Here is a 22,248-nt window from a genome sequence, read left to right as displayed (position 1 = left end):
TCTTTTTCTACAAACCTCTTAACGCATTTACAAAGAGTGCTTCTAAGTGGGACATGCTAGCATGATCTGACAGGTGGGCAGGTACCAGAAGTGTAGCCATATTCAGGTAAGTGTGGCTGCCAAACAAAGGCCTTAAGGGCCACATGCAGCCCTCGGGCCAAGTGTTGGACCACCCTGGTCTAGATGTTTCAACCTGCTTTAAATTGCTGCTGGTTTTATATTTTACAGTTACTTTTTTCTTTTACTCGCTACTGATGCTTTTATTTGATTCGGAAGGTTATGCTAATGCAGTTTTAGTTATCTGTGCATCTCTGTGGGTGTTCAAGTGTCTCTATGTTTGTACATATTGCATAAACACTTAAACCATTTTTCATGTTTTTATTTTGCAAACCACCTTGCAAAGATTTTTTTGCCACGGCATAAAAAATACTTTTAAAATGGAGTTGTAAAATAAATAGAGTCCCAATAACTGAATGGCTTTCACAATGAGGACATGTTATCTCTCCTGATCTAGAGGACACATCTAGGGTTAAAGTTGCAGGATAGTAGATTTCTGCAGAACATGAGGAGAGGCTTCCTGACAGTAGGGCAGTTTGACAATTAACTGATTACTTTAAAAGAGACAGTCATACCTTGGTTGTCGAATGCCTTGCGACTTGAACGTTATGGCTCCCAAACGCCACAAACCCGGAAGTGAGTGTTCCGGTTTGCGAACATTTTTTGGAAGCTGAATGCCCAATGCCGGCTTCTGCAGCTTCCGCTTGAGTACAAGAAGCTCCTGTAGCCAATCAGAAGGCGTGCCTTGGTTTTCAAACGTTTTCAGAAGTCAAATGGACTTCTGGAACGGATTCCATTTGAGAACCAAGGTACAACTGTACAATAAAATAGGATGGATTAAAAGAAGCAATACAAGTACAATTAAAAATTGATATGTATATTTAAGGTGGACATGCTGTGGACTACATGAACAAAGCTCATAGACTACTGGTGGTACATTTAGCACAGTCTTGCAACGCCTTGCCTAGGACTAGTTTGGGCAATAGTACAATATATGAAAATAAGGGTGCCTTTCCCTATTAGGAGGAAATACAGATATATGAAAACAGGGAAATGCTTGCAACACCCAAGCAGCACAATCCATGTTTATCCAGAAATATGCCCCAATGAATTCCACTTCCCAGGTGAGTAGAGAATTGTGCCCAATCATATTCCAAGGATTCATGCCCAAGCCCCACCTACACACGTATGTACAAGCACACACACACAGATGGGCGTAGCCAAGGGGGGAGAAGTACAACTGTACTGGGCTTTCCATGGCTGGACACCTTCAAGCAGTGGCTGGGCACAGCCTTCTGCCAGGGATGCCTGAACTCTGAATTTCCTGCATCAAGAGAGGAATTAGACTAGATGCCCCCAATGTCAAGCTCAGGCCTCATTGTTTGCTCCCACCAACCAACCAAACCCCAAATAACACCACCCACCCCGCCGCAAGTTCTCCTGTAGGTGAGTTTTACCTGGTCCATGCGGGGCAAATCCTTAATGCTTTCTTCTTTTTTTAGCAATTCATCCTGCCACTGCTTCAAATAGGCCTGGATGTCAACCTTTCCTTTACCTAATTGGAAGGCAGCAAGACACAAATGAATAGTGAAATCCTCACTTCATCCACAGCAGTCTCTATGGAGTAGTTGCTCTTGCCGGGTCACACTGGGGCTTTTCAGCAGGGATGAGGACTCCCAAAGCCATCATCCCCTGCCAGCATGGCCAATGATCAGGGATGATGGGAGCTGCAGTTCAAAGATATCTGGAGGACATCATGCTGGCATGAACTTAGTTCTCTGGGTGCCATCGTTTACATAGCCAAAACAGCACCACTCAGAGGTTATCCGACAGCTTCGAGGGAGACCCAAGATTTGCAGAAGTGCAAAAATAAAAATGTTTAGGTTAAAAATTCTGGGGTGGGGAAGAGACAAAAGCGTCCTAATGAAGACTAAGTATGGTCGGTGGCTATGAAATGCTGTTTTGCAACAGACAAAAAGCTGAATAGGGGAATGAAACACAGTGGAACATAGGAACCTGCCTTATCAAAGTCAGATTATTGGTCCACTGAGCACAATACTGTCCACACCGACTGGCAGCCGGTCTCCAGGATTCAGGCAGGGGATGCTCCCAGCCCCACCTGTAGATAACAGGGATTGAACCTGGGACCTTCTGCATGCAGGTGAGATACCCTTAATCCCGTGGAGTGCCTAGAATCCTCAGCAGCGATACTCTAAACCGATTGCTGCTACTTTACAGACAATGGTCTTCCACAAAGCAGTGGGATTTTTGTCTCCCCCCCCCCCCCCCGGAAGGAGCAGAACTTCCCCACCCTCACTGTCTTTGCCACCTGGAGAACTTGACCTTTGGTGGGCATCATATGGACTGCCCCCATCCTACATGCTACCCTGAGATCTCCAAAGGACAGGCAGGACTCCAACAGAGGAAGAAGTCTAGGTGGATCAATAAAACAACCCATTCTCTGCTCTCCCACACTTTATTGTCAGCTGCAACATCTGGAAGAGGAATTTGGTGGTTCGGGAGGGCATTCAAATTTCACGAGTGTGCGCTGGCTGGAGGGCAATGGAAGCTGAGTTTCCAAAAACTGGAGTGCAGCATGTTAGCTGCTCCCAATATCAAGGGTCTGGAAACCATGTCTTATGAGGAACGGTTGAGAGAAGATTCTAACTCTTAACAGGAGGAAGAACGTTCTGTCAGTAAGAGCTGACAAAACTCCCTTAGAAAGTGGTTGTGGACTCTCTTTCCTTGGAGGTTTTAAGCAGAAGTTGGATGGCCATTTCTAATGTGTGCACGAGGTGAGATTCCTGCATTGCAGGGGGGTTGGACTAGAGGATCATCGGGACCCTTCCAACTTTAATATATATATATATATATATATATATATATATATATATATATATATATATATATATTATCCTAACTTAAATATTACAGCACAGGGTAGAAAACAGCATCTTCCCTACAAGGTATGTATAGATTGACACAAGTTCTCTGGATATTAATCAAGTTTACCAACCTTTTTCTGGGCTTTTGTTTAAAGCATCAGCACCTTCACGGTCCTCAGGAGAAGAAACTAGGATAGAAGAGGAGGGTAAAAATGGACATGGGAAGCTGCCTCAAATCAGAGAGTTTATGGGTTGGTTTGGACAGAATGCTAAATCATACAAAGAGCCGCAATGAACACTGGGCTCATAACTTTCCCACACCTCCCCGCAACATGGCCACTTTTGCTTCCATCTTTTAATTACAGTATTTTTTCATAAATATTTTATTTATTGTTATTCAATTTTTTTCCTAACCTGATAATAAACATTCTTAATTTTGACAATGGCTTGCTGAAATAGGCCAATACCAAACTATAGTTTAAGAAGCTGGCTTGTTTCAACAAACCACTTGGTTAAGACAGAGGTTTTCAACATTTTTGGGTCCATGGCCCCCTTGACCAACTGCATTCTTTCTGAAGCACCCCTGTGGGGCTCAGAAGCCCAGTGATGTCACCCCTTGTCTGCACAGCAGGCAGCCTCTCACCCTTTTTCAAACACCCTCCCTTGGGGAGAGTTTCCTCCTCTCCTCTCCCCTCTCCTTGGGAGTCCTCTGGGCAGCTGCTGCTGCTGCCCCTGGTCTCTGAGTTGCCCCCCCCCCAACAGAGGTAACTCCTCACACTGCCCTACAGGGGCCTAGGAAGCATCCCTTGGCCAGCCCCAGAGGCACCATTCACCTGGGGAGCTTGTAACCAGGGCTGCTGCAACAAACAGTTGTGGAAGCCTTTGGGAGGCAGAGATGTGAGAGGCCATTGGAGGAAGGGAGGGAAGGGAAGAGGGACAGAGGACAGTGTTGCCCGCGGCACCCATGACCATTCCTCAAGGCACCCCGGGGTTGAAAACCACTGGCTTAAGATGAACTACAGTTTAGGGTTCAGATGTTACACTTAACTTAAATTGAAGTGGAAGGGGTCTCAATTGCAATCCACTCTATTTTTCTGGTCTATTGCTTAGAAAGATATGAGATGCACACTTTAAAAATTCTCATTTCCTCCCTTAATGGACAAGCAAATGGCTGCAAACAGCTTAGCTATTGCCAAATACGATTTGCTGCATTTTTTTTTTTTAAGGTAAAGTTTATTAGTGCTTCTGAGCCACTTTCGCAAAAAGGGAGCACCCTTGCCACTTTAAATTACCCCTCTCTCCCAATTCTGCTTAAAAGAACAGAGGGAGTGAGGAGAGAGAGAACAGGATATAACAAGTCAAATTATAACAAATCATAATTAATGCACGATTTTAAAAAAGGACACCTAGAGGGTCCCAGAGTCTAAACACTATGTGAGCTTTGCACAAGTAAGGTAAAGGTAAAGGGACCCCTGACTGTTAAGTCCAGTCGTGAATGACTCTCGGGTTGTGGCGCTCATCTCGCTTTACTGGCCGAGGAAGCTGGCATTTGTCCGCAGACATCTGATCATGTGGTCAGCATGACTAAGCCGCTTCTGGTGAACCAGAGCAGCGAACGGAAAAGCCGTTTACCTTCCTGCCGGAGTGGTACCTATTTATCTACTTACACTGTGTGCTTTCGAACTGCTAAGTTGGCAGGAGCAGGGACCGAGTAACGGGAGCTCACCCCGTTGCGGGGATTCGAACCGCCAACCTTCTGCTCGGCAAGCCCAAGAGGCTCAGTGATTTAGACCACAGCGCCACCCGCGTCCCGCACAAGTAGATCATTACAAATGCTCATCAGGCAGTCTGGTGCAGCTCTAACAGACTCACTTCAGTCAATTCCGATTTCAGTATCTTTAAATGGTGGGGTGCAGTGTGGAGGGCAGCTTCTGTATGAAACTACAGACCTGAAAATCCTGCTTCCTTTGCTTCTCAGAAGTTGGGACCTAAAATGCACTTCTCAGCACTTCAAGTTGGGAGTTCTACTGCCGGTCCTCTTCCCAGTGGAATGGGGGGGATTAATCTCCGCCTGGTTCTATAAACAGAGCATGCTTGAGGCTTACCATTTAATTGGCTAAAGTGGATCAACTCTTCTTTAGATAGCCGAGTCCCTTTGGAAGGGCTTAGGGATTCCACTTCGGTGAAAGCTGCAAAAAAGAAAACAGAATTTTGAGGATAGCAGAGAACCACTGTCACTAGAACTTTGCATTTGCAAAGGACGTTCCACACACAAAACTTTTGCTTAGTTTATCCTTGCCGCCCATTATTCCCATTATACAGATGGAGAACAATGTCTGAAGAAGATCATTCCTGCCTCAGGCCACAATTGGAGCTGCTCACCAATCCCTGCCATATAGCAAGCAGCAAAATTGGTATCCTGTTCTTCCTCGAAAGAGCTTGGGGATATATCTCGCCCCCCCCCCCGCCATTCTCATTTTCACAATAGCCCTGAGAGGTAATTTCTCAATGAAAGCAACCTACTTTTCTACACAAAATAGTCAAAGCAGCTAATAAGGTAAAAACATAAAACAATAAAATAACTGAAATATTAAAACAGCAGTGATAGGCTAGGACCTGGGGGGGGGGCAAGTTTCAAATCCAGATTCAGCCATGAACTTCACTAGCTGATCTTGGGCTTGTCACTGTCTTTCAGCCTACCTTGCAGGGTTGCTGAGCGGATGAGAGAGAAAGAGAACCACATATGCCATTATGAGCTCCTTGGAGGAAAGCAATGAAGCTAATAAAATTGCATTTAATAAACACAGAGAATGCAAGCGAGATCTTTCACAATCCCAGGCAGGCAATGGAACAACTCACCTGGAGGTATGTGCAATTTGAAAAGCAGCTTCAGCTTTTGGGTAAAGCTCCCATGATACATGACATCTAACAAACAGAGAAGGATTGGGGGGGGGGGAGGGAGAAAGATTATTCATATTCAGAAGTCTTGGGTGTACATGGGAGCATCATCCCCAACTCTTGCTGCCTGGGTGTAATGAAACTGCTACTAGACTCAAATCTCCTAGTTGAATCTACTGTCAGAGGCTGCAATGCTTTGCATGCAAAAGGCCCCAGGTGTAATCCTTGCATCTCAGTGTAGGCTTAGAGGATGGATGAGAATTATGATGATGGTAAGCATCTGCTTTGCATGTAGAAGGTTCAATCACCGCATCTCCAGGTAGCACTGGGAACTGGCCACTGCCCAAGACCTCGAAGAGCTGCTGCCAGTCAGTGTGGACAGTACTGAGGTACATGGGCCAATGAGTCTGACTCAGGATAAGGTTCTTATCCCAGGTTCTTAAGTGGGCAATAATGGGCGTTAAGGAGAAATAGTATAACCTGCTAAGATTATTAGCGTATATAGAACCAGCTCTCTAAAAACGAACAGTGGGTCACAAATATTTGGTTCCAAATCGATTAGAAAGAAATTCAAATAATTTTACAAAAAACATTATATACAAAGGACCTGGGGGGGAGGGGGTTTCAAGCTGACAATACTTAGAAACTAAAAGGTCAGAGAAAATTACAGATGAACAAAAACCGTCTTTAGTAGCACCAATAAAGCTGAAAGATATAACTAAAGCAATAAAGAAATTTAAGCCACGTAAAGTGGCAGGCATGGATGGTAAACCTAGATATTTCTATAAAAAATTATCTGAGATGTTATTGTCCCAGAAAAATCCAGAATCATACAGGCCTATCTCATTAAAATGAAATAAATAAATAAATCACTGGCATTTTAGTGGATAGAATGGCAAAAATACTACCAAACATAACCTGTTGAGGCTGCTTCCACTGCTATTCTTCCAAATGGACAGTGAGTCCATTGGCAAATAATCAACCCAGCCCAAGACTGAGGAGCACATAACCCTCTCGTGCACCCCCCTCCATGGCATGCATTCAGTAGTGTACCCAGAGCAGAGGCAAATTCTTTGAAGTTTATAAGCCCATCTAGGTTCTCATCCAGCAACCGGAATGTCCACAGAGCGAGGGAGTCCCTGTTTGCACAATGCGCCCAGGGGCTCAGGAGGTGGTAGAGGACACGGAACTGCTGGCAGTCAATGCGATACTGGTCCAGGTAGGGGAGGCTGGGGTCATGGTGCTTCAGGGCCGGGCTGTCCATGCTCCAGTAGCAAGAGAGAAAATGCTCCTTCTGCAAAATATGCACAAAAACCCATGTGTTAAATAAGCGCAAGACCTGCGGGGGAGAAAGAACAAGGATAAGAACAATTCCGAAAGGGGACGTTGCTTCCGTGTTGTCGCTCAGAGGTAACATTTCCCCTACCTACAACTTTTTGTTGTTGTCTTTGCTGCATACAAAAACATGTAGCCACCCCCATCCCCCCCCCCAAAGGCAGAGAGATGGAAAGAAGACATAGTCGCTACCAGAGAAGAATGGCAGATTGAACTGTTGGGGACTATGCAGAAATGGCAAAAAACGACCAGAAGAATTAGGAATCAGGAAGACCAAAATTTTAATAAAGAATGGGGAAAATATGTAATTTATATTGACAATCATTGTAAGCAATTAAAGTTATTAGTAGGACTTGAATGTTGGGACTATGGTTGCCATGGAGATTTAATAGAACTAGATCAACAGAGAAGATGCAGGAGGGGGAAAAAGTTAACATAAGGAGCCACAAAGGGAAGGAAGGAAGTCCATGGGAATTTATGGAATTCATATATTTTTTTTGGTTGCTTGATGCTTAAATTTGAAAATTAAATTAATTTTTTTTTTAAAAAAAAAGCAGAGAAAAAGAAAGAAAAGGAATGCAGAAATGATTTTTTAAAATTTATTTTTACAACTGCAAACCAGCATACAAAATTACAATCTTACTTGATGGAATATCTGGTAGTATTTATTAACCATAATGAATAATGAAAAGCTTGGGGGATATGGGGATATCCTGCCCTGTTAATTATAGTCAAAGGAGAAAAACAAATATGCCCCGAAATTGTCAGATTGAGTCTCTCTCCAGCATCCGTTTGTGTTCAGGTCAAGCGTCCTGGCAAACCGATGTTCCAGACATTTGTGAACCATGTTCAACATAGTAAAGCATCAGAGATAACACTGACAATGTCTGCTGGTCAGTAGAAACGCTAGCTGTGCATTCAACTAGTACCGTTCCGCCTGAAATCACAGCTTGTAGTTTGTGGGGAGTGCATCTTTAAAATGATATTGCACACACACACACACACACATACAAAATATCATTCTGATGCTTTAGTGGGGGGGGGAGAGAGAGAGAGAGAGAGAACACCACCTAGAGATTACAGTATAAAAATATGAAGTGACTTGATAAATGCTTTAAAAATAAGTAGCATTGCCTATTTCTTGGGGACTGCAGAAGCAAAAGGGGACAAAGAACAAAAAGGATGCTGATTGCTATTCAAGCAAACTGGAAATAAATGTGCATTTACAGCTCCTCACTTTGTTTCAGCCTTGAAACACTAATTCCACTTCTCTACTTCTTCTTGTGTCCCTTGTCTTTTCAGTTTCCAAGCCCTTGGCAGGGCCTGTATCATCTGCTCTCAGTGTCTTTACACAGTGGTACCCTGGTTCTTGAATTTAATCTATTCCGGGAGTCTGTTCGACGATTCGAAAACCAAGGCACAGCTTCGGATTGGCTGCAGGAGCTTTCTACACTCAATCAGAAGCTGTGGAAGCCATGTCGGATGTTCAGCTTCTGAAAAATGTTCGCAAAATGGAACACTCACTTCCAGGTTTGCAATCCTTCCAGTAGCACCTTAGAGACCAACTAAGTTTGTCATAGGTATGAGCTTTCTATGACAAACTTAGTTGGTCTCTAAGGTGCTAATGGAAGGATTTCTTATTTTTATTTTGACTGCGTCAGACCAACACGGCTACCTACCTGTAAGCCGTTCAACTACCAAGGTACCACTGTATTGATATCAGCCCCTATGGGAAACTATGGTTTGTATCCAACGTAGCACTACATCACCAACCGGTCGATACAAGGATTTACACTTGCACAACAGGACTTCTGTTGGCTCTCCTCCCTTCTGCACACACCCCAAACTTGTTCTAGGGTTTCCCAAACTGCCCAGTGATTTGGGGAGAACATGGAGTACATGCAGGGCCGGTGCGTCCATTTAGGCGGACTAGGCAATTGCCTAGGGCGCGAAAATGGAGGGGGCGCTGGCGAGCCTGCCCCGCAAAACCCCCGCCGCCCTCCCAAGGCGCGCACTCACGCTCCTCCTGCCCATGGAGGGAACGCCACGAGCTCCTCAGCGGCTGCCGCAAGCGAGCGGTGGCAGCGCCCGTAGCTGAAGGCTTCAGCTACAGGCGCTGCCGCCGCCGCCACTCACTCACCACCGCCGCCGAGGAGCCCCCAGCATCCCCTCCACAGGCGGGAGGAGCGCGAGCCAAAAGGAGAGCTCAGGGCCCTCCCGCCTATGGAGGGGACACCGAGAGCCTCCCAGCGGTGGCTGCAGCGAGCGAGCGGTGGCGGCAGCGGCGGCAAGCGCCCGCAGCTGAAGCCTTCAGCTATGGCCGCTGCCGTCGCCACCGCCACCTGCTCGCTGAGGAGCTCATAGGGTCCCCCCCCATAGGCGGGAGGAGCGCGAGCCAAAAGGAGAGCTCAGCGCCCTCCCGCCCACGGAGGGGACACTGTGAGCTCCCCAGCGGCTGAAGCGAGCAAGCAGCGGCAGCGCCCGCAGCTGAAGCCTTCAGCTATGGGTGCTGCCGCCGCCGCCGCCGCTGAGGAGCTCAAAGCGTCCCCTCCACAGGCGGGAGGGCGCCGAGCTCCCCCCTTGGCCCGCGCTCCTCCCGCCAATGGAGGGGACGCAGGGGCATCAGCGGTGTTGTGCGTGCGTCATGACGCATGCGCCCGGGGGGCGCCAGAAGTTGTTTTTGCCTAGGGCGCAAAAAGCCCTAGCACCGGCCCTGAGTACATGAGGGATGAGAAGAATGTTTGGGGCAGGGGGAGTCCCTCTATACAAGCATAAATCCTTGCACTGACAGATTGGTTACTTAACACTGTATTGAATATAAACTAATAACTGCTTTGGGGAAAATACAATAAAAATAAATGAATGATATTTATTATTATTATTTTAAAAAGAAGATCAAGAAGAGCTAGCCAGTTTCTAGGAGTTAATCAAATCTCCTCTGTTCTGTCGGAGGTGTGTCACAGTAGGCTACTCAAGAGGAAACAAAGAAATTTTGGGAAACAAGCGCATTAGGCGAAAACAGCTTCTCACCTTGAATAATTCATACAGCTCTTCCAGGTTGCTAGGACTTATTTTCACATCCTGGGAGATAACACGCAGCTACAGAGGACAGAATGAGAGCAACCAAGTTAGGAGGATGTAAAACTCATTTCCCCCTCAGTTCTTTGTGCTTTGACATTAGCTGATTTTCAGCTCGTAAAAAAAGAGGCTGATTTCATCAGGCACAGAAGGAAAAAACTGAGGACCTCTTGTGCACTTGGGTCAAAACACTTTTAACTTAAACTCTTCCATGTCCCCTTCAACCGCTGAATGCAACCGCCTCAAATTTCTGAGCAAAGCCATTTTAGCGTGAAGACAAGGTGCATCTGTGTTCATTAGGAACCCCAAGTTCCCACGCCTCTCTGTCTGGCCCTGTAGATCACTACACCTGTCTTCAGGCAATGTCCCTTGCAGACCCTGCTTCACACTCTTTGTAGAAAAGGAAAATTTTCCTTTGTGGCCCTGCTCGCTTCTGGCCTGTACCCCTTGGGAATGTGCCCCTCATGAAAAAGGTTCCCTACTCCCTTAAGAACAGAAACAAACCAATAACCTTCCACCACACGCAGTTTAAAAGGCAATAGCTTAATTAGCCAAAGGCCTGGGAGAAAAGGAACATTTTTGCCTGGTGCCTAAAGGTGTATAATGAAGGTGCCAGGCGAACCTCCTGGGGAGAGCATTCCACAGACGGGGAGACACTGCAGAGAAGGCCCATTCTTGTGTTCCCACCTTCTGGATCTCTCAAGGGGGAGGCACACAAAGAAGGGCCTCTCAGATGATGATCGCAGAGTCTCGGGGTCTGGTTCAGTTCATATAGAGAGAGAGGCGGTCCTTGAGGTATTGCAGTCCTGAGTCATTTAAAGCAGTGTCAAGCCACTTTAAATAGTCACCCCCAAAGAATAGGTACCCCCCAAAATCCTAGGGTGTTAAGGGTGCTGAGAGGTGTTAGGAGACCCCTGTTCCCTCACAGAGCTGCAATTCCCAGAGTGGTTTCACAGTCAACCCCTCTTCCCAGGGAACTGTGGCTCTGTGAGGGAAACAGGGCGGGGGGGGGGCGTTCCTCCTAACAATTCTCTGCACTTTAACAAGCTACAGTTCCCAGCCGTCTTTGGAGGAGGCCATGACTGTTTAAACTGGTACGATACTGCTTTAAATGTATAGCGCGGATGAGATTTAGGTCTAAGCATGTGCAGCTGAAATAACCACATAGTTGCCCGCTGCTTCCCTTCTTGGATTTCTGACTGTAAGCCCCTTGAGGCAGATATCTATCCAGTTGTACTCTTAAAATAAAAAAAGAGCATATTATTACAGCAATAGTGCACAGCCAGCAAATAAAATGACAACTACGATGAAACATTGTGAAGTTACCATATAATGAACGGGATGGCTAATGTTCTTGTGCCACACAGCACAGTATGCAGTTCACTCACCACATTGTGCTTCGTAGTGACCTCCAGGGTCTGAATGACATACAGCCTGTTACGGCGCCGCATGCTTTCTACTTCCTCAAACCGGATGTCTCCATATTTCTAGGAGAAGAGCAGGAATCCATCAGGCCGCTTCCAGGGGCAGACCTAACTGGATTGGGATGCTGTAAGATTCTGGCTACCTGAACAGCGGGATGCAAGACGCAATAGGGCTGGTAAGCCTCTCCTACCAGGGAAGCATTGGAAGTGCAATAGCAGGGATCATTCTGTGTGGAACTAAAGGGTTAATTCTGTTATCTGTAAGAAGGCTTAAGGGGGGGGTGTTGCTTAGCCACCAGACAAAGTGCCTTGATGCTTGCCCTGAATGTCTGTGCAGATCTGCAGGAGCTTTTCCTCTGTATGTTTGGTTAAATGTCTCCCAGCTTTGTACACTGCCTAATGTCAGAAAGGCAAAACCGCTCTGTTCCTTTCCCCTCAAATTATATACAGGTTTTGTTCAGTTTTCCTCAGTAAAATGCTCTCAGAATTTCTTTTCTCTTTGGATTATGTCTGCGTTATTTAAGCGACTGTACTATCAGGAAGCAGTTTCTAAGATGGGAGGGAACCCCCAGTTCTCACAAAGCCTGGTTTACTTTTGGGGCTAGAGTGTCCAACTAGGACTTGAGAGACCAGGGTTCAAATCCCTACTCTACTATGAAGCTCAATGGATCAGCCACCGCCTCTTAGCCTATCCTACCCCACAGGGTTGCTTTTTAATTGATTTATCATAAAACATATGCACAAACTGACACATAGACATATAAACAATAACAGACCCATATACATAGCATATTCAATATAAAAAGCAAATTATTGAGATGCAGTTACATATACCATGTTTCTCCGAAAATAAGACACCGTCTTATATTTCTTTTTCCTCCAAAAAACACACTATGGCTTATTTTCAGGGAAGGTCTTATTTTTTCCTCCTCCTCCTTCTCCTCCTGCCGCGGCCGGCATTGCTGCTGCGCCTATCACTATGTGTTATTTTGGGGGTATGGCTTATATTCCTTGAATGCTTAAAAATCCTGCTACATCTTATTTTATGGCTACGTCTTATTTTCGGAGAAACAGGGTATAGCCAAGTTTTAAAGATGTGTCTATATAGCCCAACCACAACGAGGAGTCACAGGATGAGTACTTATTTGACTCTCCATATTTATATAATCAAAAAATGGAGACCATTTTGGCTTCACCCCAGATTGCCCAACTACATCTGAACAGATGTTCATATAAAACAAATGTACATTGCTCCATCACAGGTTTGTTGTGGGGATTAAATAAGGGGCAGGACCATGCGTGCCACCCTGAGCTTCTTGGAGAAAAAGTTTCGGATATAAATGCAGTAAAACAAATAGTCCTGAGGGCTGCCCCAGGAGGTAGAAGGGTCTCTTTCACTGGAGGTATTTAAGCAGAATCTGGAAAGCTATCCCATTAGGAATGCATCCTAGAGTCTGCCCTGAACAGTGGGGCTAGATTACTTCTAAGGCAGGGGTCAGCAAACTTTTTCAGCAGGGGGCCGGTCCACTGTCCCTCAGACCTTGTGGGGGGCCGGACTATATTTTGGGAAAAAATATGAACAAATTCCTATGCCCCACAAATAACCCAGAGATGCATTTTAAATAAAAGGACACATTCTATTCATGTAAAAACACCAGGCAGGCCCCACAAATAACCCAGAGATGCATTGTAAATAAAAGGACACATTCTACTCATGTAAAAACATGCTGATTCCCATACCGTCCACGAGCCGGATTGAAAAGGCAATTGGGCCGCATCCGGCCCCTGGGCCTTAGTTTGGGGACCCTGTTCTAAGGCCCCTCATTCTATTATTGGATACCTTGAAGGAGAAAACCATTTTACCCACAAGAGAGAGAACTCTAGGTGGTTTGTTGAACAGGCAGTGACAATGCAGGAAAGAGGGGGAAACAGCACCCACCCCTCTGAAGCCAGTTGGTTTTACGAACCTCGTTGGACTCTCGAATCAAGTCCGTGATGTCCACTTTGGGGTGAGAGCTCTTGCCTTCATTTGCACCCGAGGCCTGCTGCACGGCTGGAGGCAGAGGGCTGTCCTTGTTGGTAACACTGTCAAAAAACCTTGATTTGCAATAAAAAAGGGAGGGGGGACATGTACAAAACATAGTGAATTAAAAGTGAGTAGAAATGAGTATTTTATAATAATAAAAGACCACAAAGAAAAACCTTGTTGTGCATGAAAAATAATAATTATATAAATGTGCCAACCTGCTATTTTGTTTATTAGTGTTGAGTAGGGCAGCTGTGGCTATTTTATATTTTTTTGTTGAGGAGGGGTCATCAGCACAGCGCCTGGGGGTGGGCAAGTCAAGACTGCCCATAGCGCCCATGAAATTTCTCAGTGAGCACCACATTAAAAAAGGATAGTGCCTGAAAGATGGTTTGCTCTTCATTCCCACAGTTCCTGTTTGCCCACTTTTCACTGGATGCCAGGAGGGAAAATTCGCCCCCACTTTTGTTCAGAACAGAGGAGTAAAGAGTTTTTGCCAGCGAGCGAGTGATTTTGTGTCTTCATTCTGCATTTTTATGTTGTGGACCACCCTGTGATCTTTGGATGAAGGGCGGTGTTGTGTATTGAGTCAAATGATTTTATATATGTATTACTATTGTCTGTATTTGCATCAGGGTAAAGTAACTGCCTTTTGGTTCCAGAGGGTACAGCTACTATTGGTTCATTTAAGCTGCTGTATTTGGATCCTCTGTCTTATTGGTTTCCTCCAAAAGGCAGCACTGTGATTGCCTGATATTGTTCCCTCCAAAATGTATCCCTTTCTAGCTAGTCCCCTGTCCCTATAAATGTAGCCTTCCTGCCCTCACAGTCAGTCTTGTTCACTTTAATAAAGAGCTGTTACAGGAGAACTGTCTCCAGCATGTTATGTCAAGAGAGCTGAAATCACAAATCCCACGTCACAACAGGCGGCACACAAATTTTAACGATGGTGATTGTGATTGTAGGTGCCCTTCCCCGCGCCCCCAGGCCCCACCATGAAGCACACTTTGTAGTCCAATCTCTCTTTCTGTTCTTTTTAGATATGGCAGCCATTTTGTGTTACACCCCCCCCAAGCACAACACATAATGTGTCTCATGTCAGCCATTTTGTGACTGGCGCCCACAGCACTTTCTCAAAATTCCACTGCTTTGCTGCTGCTGAAGCTACATTTTTTTTCACAATGTATTTCACCCTGTTTTTTATTGTGTTTTGCTGCTTTTGACTGGAAGCTGCATTGTGCTGCCCATCAATTAAAACAGAAAGCAAAAGGTTATTATAAATTCTGGTGGTGGGGTATGGGTGGGGATCCTAGACCAGGGGTCCCCAGACTTACCGTGCAGTGGGCCGGTGCCCGCCGCGCCGACCGCGCGGCGGGCCGGAGGGTAGGGGAGTGCGCGCGCAGCGGGCCGGAGGGCGGGGGAGTGCGCGCCCGTGCGGGGAAAAAATCGCCGAAAATCGCTTGTGCGCATGCGTATGGGCCTCCCCCGACCCGGAAGTGCATCGGAAATGACCTCTTCTGGGTCGGGAGAGGCCCATACGCATGCGCACAAAGGATTTTTGGTGATTTTTTAGATCGTCGCCGCGCCGCGCACCGTAAGAGCGGGCGGCGGGGGTCGTCGCGGGCCGGATTGGGAGGCCGATTGGGCCGCATCCGGCCCGGGGGCCGTAGTTTGGGGACCCCTGCCCTAGACAGAGGCCTAATCTGAAAAGGACAAAAATATCCACATTACTCCAGTTGTATTCAAGTTACAATCCAATATCACTGGATTCCATTGTGGTGTCATTTCTAAGGTGGCAGATGAAGGGCAGCTTACAAATTTTAATAATAATAATAGCGGCAATTGTTGTTTTGGGGGTAAGAATGTTGGACTAGGACCTGGAAGTCAAGGGTTTGAATCCTCACTCAGCCACAAAGCTCACTGGATGACCTTGGGCCAGTCACCATCTCTCAGCCTAACTTAACCTCACAAGGATAAAATGGTGAGCAGGGAACCTCTATGCTACCCTGAACCCTTTGGAAGGAAGGTGGACTATGAATGTAATCGTAAATAAATTCAGCCCAGACACTGAGGTCCAGCTCCGAGGGTCTTCTGGCGGTTCCATCACAGAGAAGCAAAGCTACAGGGAACCAGGCAGAGGACCTTTTCAGTAGTGGTGCACCCATGTGGAATGCCCTCCCATCAGATGTCAAGGAAATAAACTACCACCTGACTTTTAGAAGACATCTGAAGGCAGCCCTGTACAGTGGTACCTTAGTTCCTGAATGGCTTAGTTGTTGAACAAATCGGCTCCTGAATGCCGCAAACCTGGAAGTAAGTGTTCTGGTTTGCAAACGTTTTTCGGAAGCTGAACATCTAATGAGGCTTCTGCTGCTTCCACTTAAGTGCAGGAAGCTCCTGCAGCCAATTGGAAGCCGCACCTTGGTTTTCGAACAGTTTTGGGATTTGAAAGGACTCCCGGAACAGATTAAGTTCGAGAACCAAGGTACCACTGTATTGGGAAGTTTTTAATGTTTGATGCATTGTGTTTAATTTATTGGAAGCTGCTCAGAGTGGCTTGGGAAACCCAAGATGGGCAGCATATAAATAGATTATTATTGGTGGTAATAGTAGCAACAAGTTGAACCAAACGGCACTTATTTCTGAGTCAATATGAACAGAACTGCACTGTCAGGTCAAGCATCTTAGCTTTTTCTTCTTTAAAAAGGCTCTGTTACCTGTTGAGGACAGTCACAGCTTCTGCATCATCCTTACAAGTCAGCAGCCTGTCCATGTTATAATCTAGCACAGCCAGGCCCAGCTGCAGAACGGCCTTGATCCCGTCATAGAAGAAGCAGTCAACCACATTGACCGCACTCTCGATGGGCAGCACGCTGATGAACAGAGTGAGGAACCAGGACAGGGAGACAGAGGAGAAGAACGTCATGTCGGTCATGTGCTCCGTCAGCTGTGGCAGATAGTTCCTGATCAGCTCCTCAAACACCGCTTGGTCTACCAAGGCACCTGCAAGATATGATAGCCACCTTCAAATATCTGAACGGCTGCCACACAGAAGAGGGAACATGCTTGCTTTCTCCTGCTCTGGAAGAGAACCAATGGATTTAGGCGAATTTAGGACAGTGTAACTGGTTACCCCGCTGTATGGCCAATCTATCCGGAAGATAAATTGTATTTCGAGGAGTTAGTAATCTGACATGGTTACCCTGTCTCTTGTTAAGTTCCTTGATGGCATGAAGAACAGCCTTTAATGTCCTAATCAGTTGGGAGGAAGTGCTAGTGCTAGGTACCTTCTTTGATGCTGGACATTGTTTTGAGAAAGTGAGGCATTGGGAGGGGGTGGCTAATGAATAATTTGCACGTAGCCAGGAATGAATGACGTAGCCAGGAATGAATGACGTAGCCAGTCGGGCAAGCCACACAGGGTAGCTAGTTATAAATCAGATAGTTGTGGGCAGAGTTTTGGAGAAGCTCGTGCATGGACTGATCGGCCACAGGGCCAAGCAAACTGAGGCTACCTGGGGGAGTCACTTCGCCGCTTCTTGAGGCTTCCAAGTGGCAGATTGAAGTGCTTGCTTGGTATGTATATATTGCTTGCTGCTTAGAATAAAATCTTTAATCTTCTCACTCACTTGTGTTTTGTATGACTTCTGAATCTCATTTTAAAAGAACCACCTTGCATTTGGCAAGACACCTGCCCATGGCTCTGAGACAAGAGGGTGACTCCTGCCTCCTTCCCAAAGCCTAGTAAGTTCTTAGTTCAGAAAAGAGGTCCTAGAGTCCTCCTGCCTCTTTGCCAAAGCCTAGTTAGTAGTTGTCCAGCTTTAGGAAGGAGATAGGACCCCACCAGAGCCTCATGCCTTCTCCCAAAGTCTTGTACCTCACTTATCTGGTTTTAGGAAAGTGGCGCGAGGGCTGGGCAGGTGGGGCATCAAATTTTGGCCTTGCACACGAACGATATTACGAAAGCCCTCCCCTGCAATGGATTCGAATTAGAAGGAAGGAGATTCTGACTAATCATCAGGAAGAACTTTCTGGCAGTAAAAGCTCCTCAGGAGGTGGTGGACTCTCCTTCCTTGGAGGTTTTTAAGCAGAGGTTGGATGGCCATCTGTCATGGATGTTTTAGCTGAGATTCCTGCACTGCAGGGGGTTGGACTAGATGACTCTCGGTGTCCCTTCCAATTCTATGATTCTAAGAGAAGGGGAATGACTGGATTATGTTCGGGAAAGTGTATTTAAGCTGATTGAAAGATCAACTTATATATTCTTTTGGAAATGCTCTGCAAGAGAGGAAAGTAGAATCGACATCAGGTCCTGCTTCACCTGGTCTTTCCCCTCACGCACACAGCCAACAGGCACAATCTTCCCTGTAGGAAGGAAGAAGCACAGGAGGCAGGCAGGTAAACTCAACAACAGAACCAGCTCCGGTTTGAATGTCCTCTCCTCCATCAAAACACAGGACCAACAGTACATTTTATTTATTTGTGAACTGCCTGGGGTGCCTTTGAATTAAGGCATCACTATAAATGGAAGGAAAGGAGGGAGGGAGGGAGGGAGGGAGAAAGGGGGGGGGTAGAAAGGACTGGGACTGTCCAAATGCCCAGAGAATCACTGCTACTCTATGGAAGCAGCACTTATCTGGATGGGCCAGTGGCCTCAGCTCAATATAGGGCAGATTCCTATGACCGAAACATAAAGTTCTGGCTCCAGATGTTGAGAGGCCCCTTGGACAAGGAGCACTCCATGGGTCCCCTTCCCTGAGCAGGCACCTCCACTATCTCTGCAACCTGTTCCATATAGCAGCACTGCTCGTTCCAAGAGGAAGGGTCTCTTGCCATTGGGACTAATGCACTGGGAATCAAATGCTGGAATCTACTCTTACTGCACAGCCTATTCCTTTCATGTGCGAAAGCAATCATTAAAGTGAAGCAGTACCAATGATTCGGCGGTTGAAATAATCGGGCAGCATCCTTTCGCACACAGCAACCAGGAGCCAGAAAGCTTCTTCCTCCTTGGCGTAAAGGAGCAGCACTGATGTCAGAATGTTCATTGCCTATCGAGCACAGCAAGCAGTGTTAGGAGGGAGAGAGATGTACGTCATTTCGTAAAAAGGACATCGAGGGACTAGTTCTGCTCCTTGCAAAGCCTGCTTAGCCCTGAATGTGGCACTTCCCGAATGCACAACCACCACCTTATTCTTAAGCGTTTGGGAAGCACTATAAAGGTAGGTAAAGGTAAAGGACCCCTGGATGGTTAAGTCCAGTCAAAAGCTACCATGGGGCTACGGCGCTCATCTCGCTTTCAGGCTCAGGGAGCCGGTAGACAGCTTTCCAGCTCATGTGGCCAGCAGGACTAAGCCGCTTCTGGCACAAAGGGGAACCGTGACGAGTGCCAGAGTGCATGGAAAAGCCATTTACCTTCCTGCCGCAGTGGTACCTATTGATCTACTTGTGTTGGTACACTTTCAAACTGCTATGTAGGCAGGAGCTGGGACAGAGCAACGGGGGCTCACCCTTTCACACTGCTGACCTTACGATCTGCAAGCCCAAGAGGCTCAGTGGTTTAGACCAGTGGTCCTCAACCACCCGGCCACGGACTGGTAGTGGTCCGTGGATCAATTGGTACCGGGCCGCCTAAGGATCATTAAATACAATTAAATTAAAATTATTAAATCAAAACAATCTAAATAAAATATAAACAATAAACGTCCCCCCCTCAGTGGGCCGCAGTAAAATTATCAAACGTTGAATGGTCCGCGGCGATAAAAAGGTTGGGGAGCACTGGTTTAGACCACAGCGCCAACTGCCTCCCACTGTGCGCAGGGGTGAGCAGGTTATCTCCCAACAACCCACCATTGGCCAACTTTGACAGGTGTCTATATTCTGACATCACTGCGATGTCAGGTGACTGACAGGTGGGTGTGTCAAAAATCATTCTCCTTATGTGGCCAAAAGCAACAGGAACCTAAGCACAATCCCTAACAGGATTAGGGGAACTCTAAGGTTTGCAAAAAATAAAAATAAAAAAGTGCTTTGGACCCCAAACAGCTTGGTGGGGACTGGGCATGCTTTTTTGGCAAAGAATGCTAAGTAACTGGTTAGGGAAGTTCCCTGTTTAGGGAAGCTTTGAATGTTTAATAGATTATTGTATTTTAATATTCTGTTGGAAGCCACCCAGAGTGGCTGGGGAAACCAGGGCAGGGTTGTTGTTGTTGTTGTTGTTGTTATTATTATTATTATTATTATTATTATTATTATGAGAGGGGAACAGAAAACGAGGGGGAAGGAGGATGAAATGGAAAAGGACATAGCATCCCTGGACAGGTGCATCCAGTGTGGAACTGGTACCATTACAAGCGCCACAAAATACTCCTCCTGCACTTTCAAGAGACTGATCTTTCCTTTGTGCGGTGGTGCCCACACTCTGGAACTCCCTGCCAATTGACATCAGGCAGGTGCCTTCTCTGTAGTCTTTTCTGCACCTACTTGAAACATTTTTGTTTAGGCAAGTCTACCCAGACATGTAGAAGTTACATGTGTTTTATTTATAAAGCTGATTTTAATAATCTTTAGAATGCTTCAAATACACCTTTCTACTGTTTCTCCCCTCCCCACACCGGAATTTTAATGCTCTGTTTTATATTTTTGCAACCCCCTGAGAAGTATAGTATATACTTTTTTGTTAAACAAAACAAAACCTCTGCTGCCAGCCTTTTCTCTCCAGGTCCCATTTGTACATATACTATGAACAAACAAAACAATTTAAAAAGAAGAAGAAAAAGAAAAGTTAGCAGTTTGCAGACTATACAAGGATGGCTGGGGCCACAGGCAAGTCTCACCTGGCAATATCCTATCTTAGGGTTCCTGTAGGCGTACGCCGTGAGAACCCTCCTCAGGGCAGAAATGCCTGTGTCGCTCTGGAAAGCTGGATGCTCGGGCAAGGAGCGGCGCAGATCACGTTCGATTTCATCCGTTGCCAAAGTACACGTGCCCAAGGACCTCTCCACCATGTCGGTGTAATAGCCAGGGTGCGTAGCCATGTCATTTGCAGCACCTGCCAAGGTGTTTAGGTCACACTGTTACAGAACAACCAGGAAGAGGACATTTGCATTTTCCCTGCAACACTTATAAGAGCTGAGTGTGCTTATTCAGGCCACCATGTCTGAATAAGGGCTCAAGGCTGATTTGCACCCATGGATTTGCTCCCCACCTTTGATGCAGCCTTTGCCAACCTGGTGCCTTGCAGGCATTCCAAACTACAACTCCCCATCAGCTCCAGCCAGCACGGGCCGGCACCAGGCTGGCAAAAGCTCAGCTAATGCGCAGGGATCATTTTAAGCAGCCTTCTGGGAATAAACCACCTAGACCAGTGCTACTCAAACTGGGATCCTGACATGCAGTGCTCCTGTGTGGGTCACACAATTTCTCTTTCCCCATCATTCCAACCCTCCTCTTTAACTGGGCTAGCACCAAACTATTACCTGCTCTGCAGCCCCTAGAGTCACAGGCAGCGCCAGGGGGCTGCTGTGCCCCGGGGGGAGGGGGGAAGCATCCCTCAAAAACAAGGGACTCGTCCTCTATTTGCCCCCCCCAATAAAAATTCCTGACTTCCTGTCATCAGCATATGCTGATATTTTTCTTTCTTGCTCACATAAAAATATATTTTGCCCTTTCTGTGCCCCCACCTCGATCCCCCCCACTACCTTTAGAAGACAGCATCATTCTCTCCCATGCCAAGCTTAAATTCTGTCCAAATACATATTGCTTTTATATACACACACATAAACCTTAATGTTTAGTATGTTACATGGTTTTTATTGGACAGTTCCGCAACTGGACAGTTTATTATTTTTTTCAACTGCATCAGACCAACACGGCTACCTACCTGAATCTCACTGCATTGTGGGATTTTTTTTTAATGAAAACTGTATGTAGATAAATAAACATAACTGAAAACCTTCCGAAAAGCAAGAGAAATCCATTACAGTTGTACCTTGGAAGTCAAACGGAATCCGTTCCGGAAATCCGTTCGACTTCTAAAACGTTCAGAAACCAAAGCGTGGCTTCCGATTGGCTGCAGGAAGCTCCTGCAGCCAATCGGAAGCTGCGGAAGCCCCGGACATTTGGGTTCCAAAGAACGTTCGCAAATCGGAACACTCACTTCTGGGTTTGCGGCATTCGGGAGCCAAAACGTTTGAGTACCAAGGGATCCAAGGTATGACTGTACAGGTGAAACTCGGAAAATTAGAATATCGTCGAAAAGTGCATTTATTTCAGTAATGCTACTTATTTATTTTATTTTTTTACAAATGTTTTCTTTTGGAAATTCCACAGTAATAAAACAAATAGTTACAATAACACAAAAATAAACATTGCTATTACATTTCATTAATTACATTCAATTTATAATTGACCCGCCTAATGACAAATAATTACAATTACAACAAATAAAGGCTTGACATATCTTGCTTTGCATGTCATGCATCTATCTCATATATTGGTTTCACCTTTTAAGTTGCATTACTGAAATACATGCACTTTTCGACGA

At 46.1% G+C, this 22,248-nt stretch overlaps 1 protein-coding gene across 3 annotated transcripts in view; it reads right to left on the bottom strand.

Annotated features, from left to right (window-relative positions):
- The window catches only part of TBC1D8B (TBC1 domain family member 8B), a 47,879-nt gene that overhangs the window by 4,321 nt on the left and 21,310 nt on the right, over positions 1 to 22,248 (bottom strand). For 2 of the 3 annotated variants that reach the window (XM_035113279.2, XM_035113280.2), the window contains 11 exons: positions 20,540 to 20,754; positions 18,637 to 18,754; positions 16,421 to 16,706; positions 13,645 to 13,774; positions 11,642 to 11,740; positions 10,206 to 10,274; positions 6,894 to 7,134; positions 5,802 to 5,867; positions 5,048 to 5,131; positions 3,074 to 3,130; positions 1,515 to 1,612 (listed from right to left, as the gene is read on the bottom strand). In XM_035113279.2, coding sequence (XP_034969170.1) covers positions 1,515 to 1,612; positions 3,074 to 3,130; positions 5,048 to 5,131; positions 5,802 to 5,867; positions 6,894 to 7,134; positions 10,206 to 10,274; positions 11,642 to 11,740; positions 13,645 to 13,774; positions 16,421 to 16,706; positions 18,637 to 18,754; positions 20,540 to 20,754 — 1,463 coding nt within the window. Of the gene's footprint in view, positions 1 to 1,514; positions 1,613 to 3,073; positions 3,131 to 5,047; positions 5,132 to 5,801; positions 5,868 to 6,893; positions 7,135 to 10,205; positions 10,275 to 11,641; positions 11,821 to 13,644; positions 13,775 to 16,420; positions 16,707 to 18,636; positions 18,755 to 20,539; positions 20,755 to 22,248 lie in introns of those variants that run through there. The other variant, XR_004692456.2, reaches the window with a different exon arrangement.

Source organism: Zootoca vivipara, chromosome Z (assembly GCF_963506605.1).
Source record: "Zootoca vivipara chromosome Z, rZooViv1.1, whole genome shotgun sequence".
Classification (NCBI taxonomy): Eukaryota; Metazoa; Chordata; class Lepidosauria; order Squamata; family Lacertidae; genus Zootoca; species Zootoca vivipara.
This window is presented reverse-complemented; position numbering and strand designations above follow the sequence as displayed.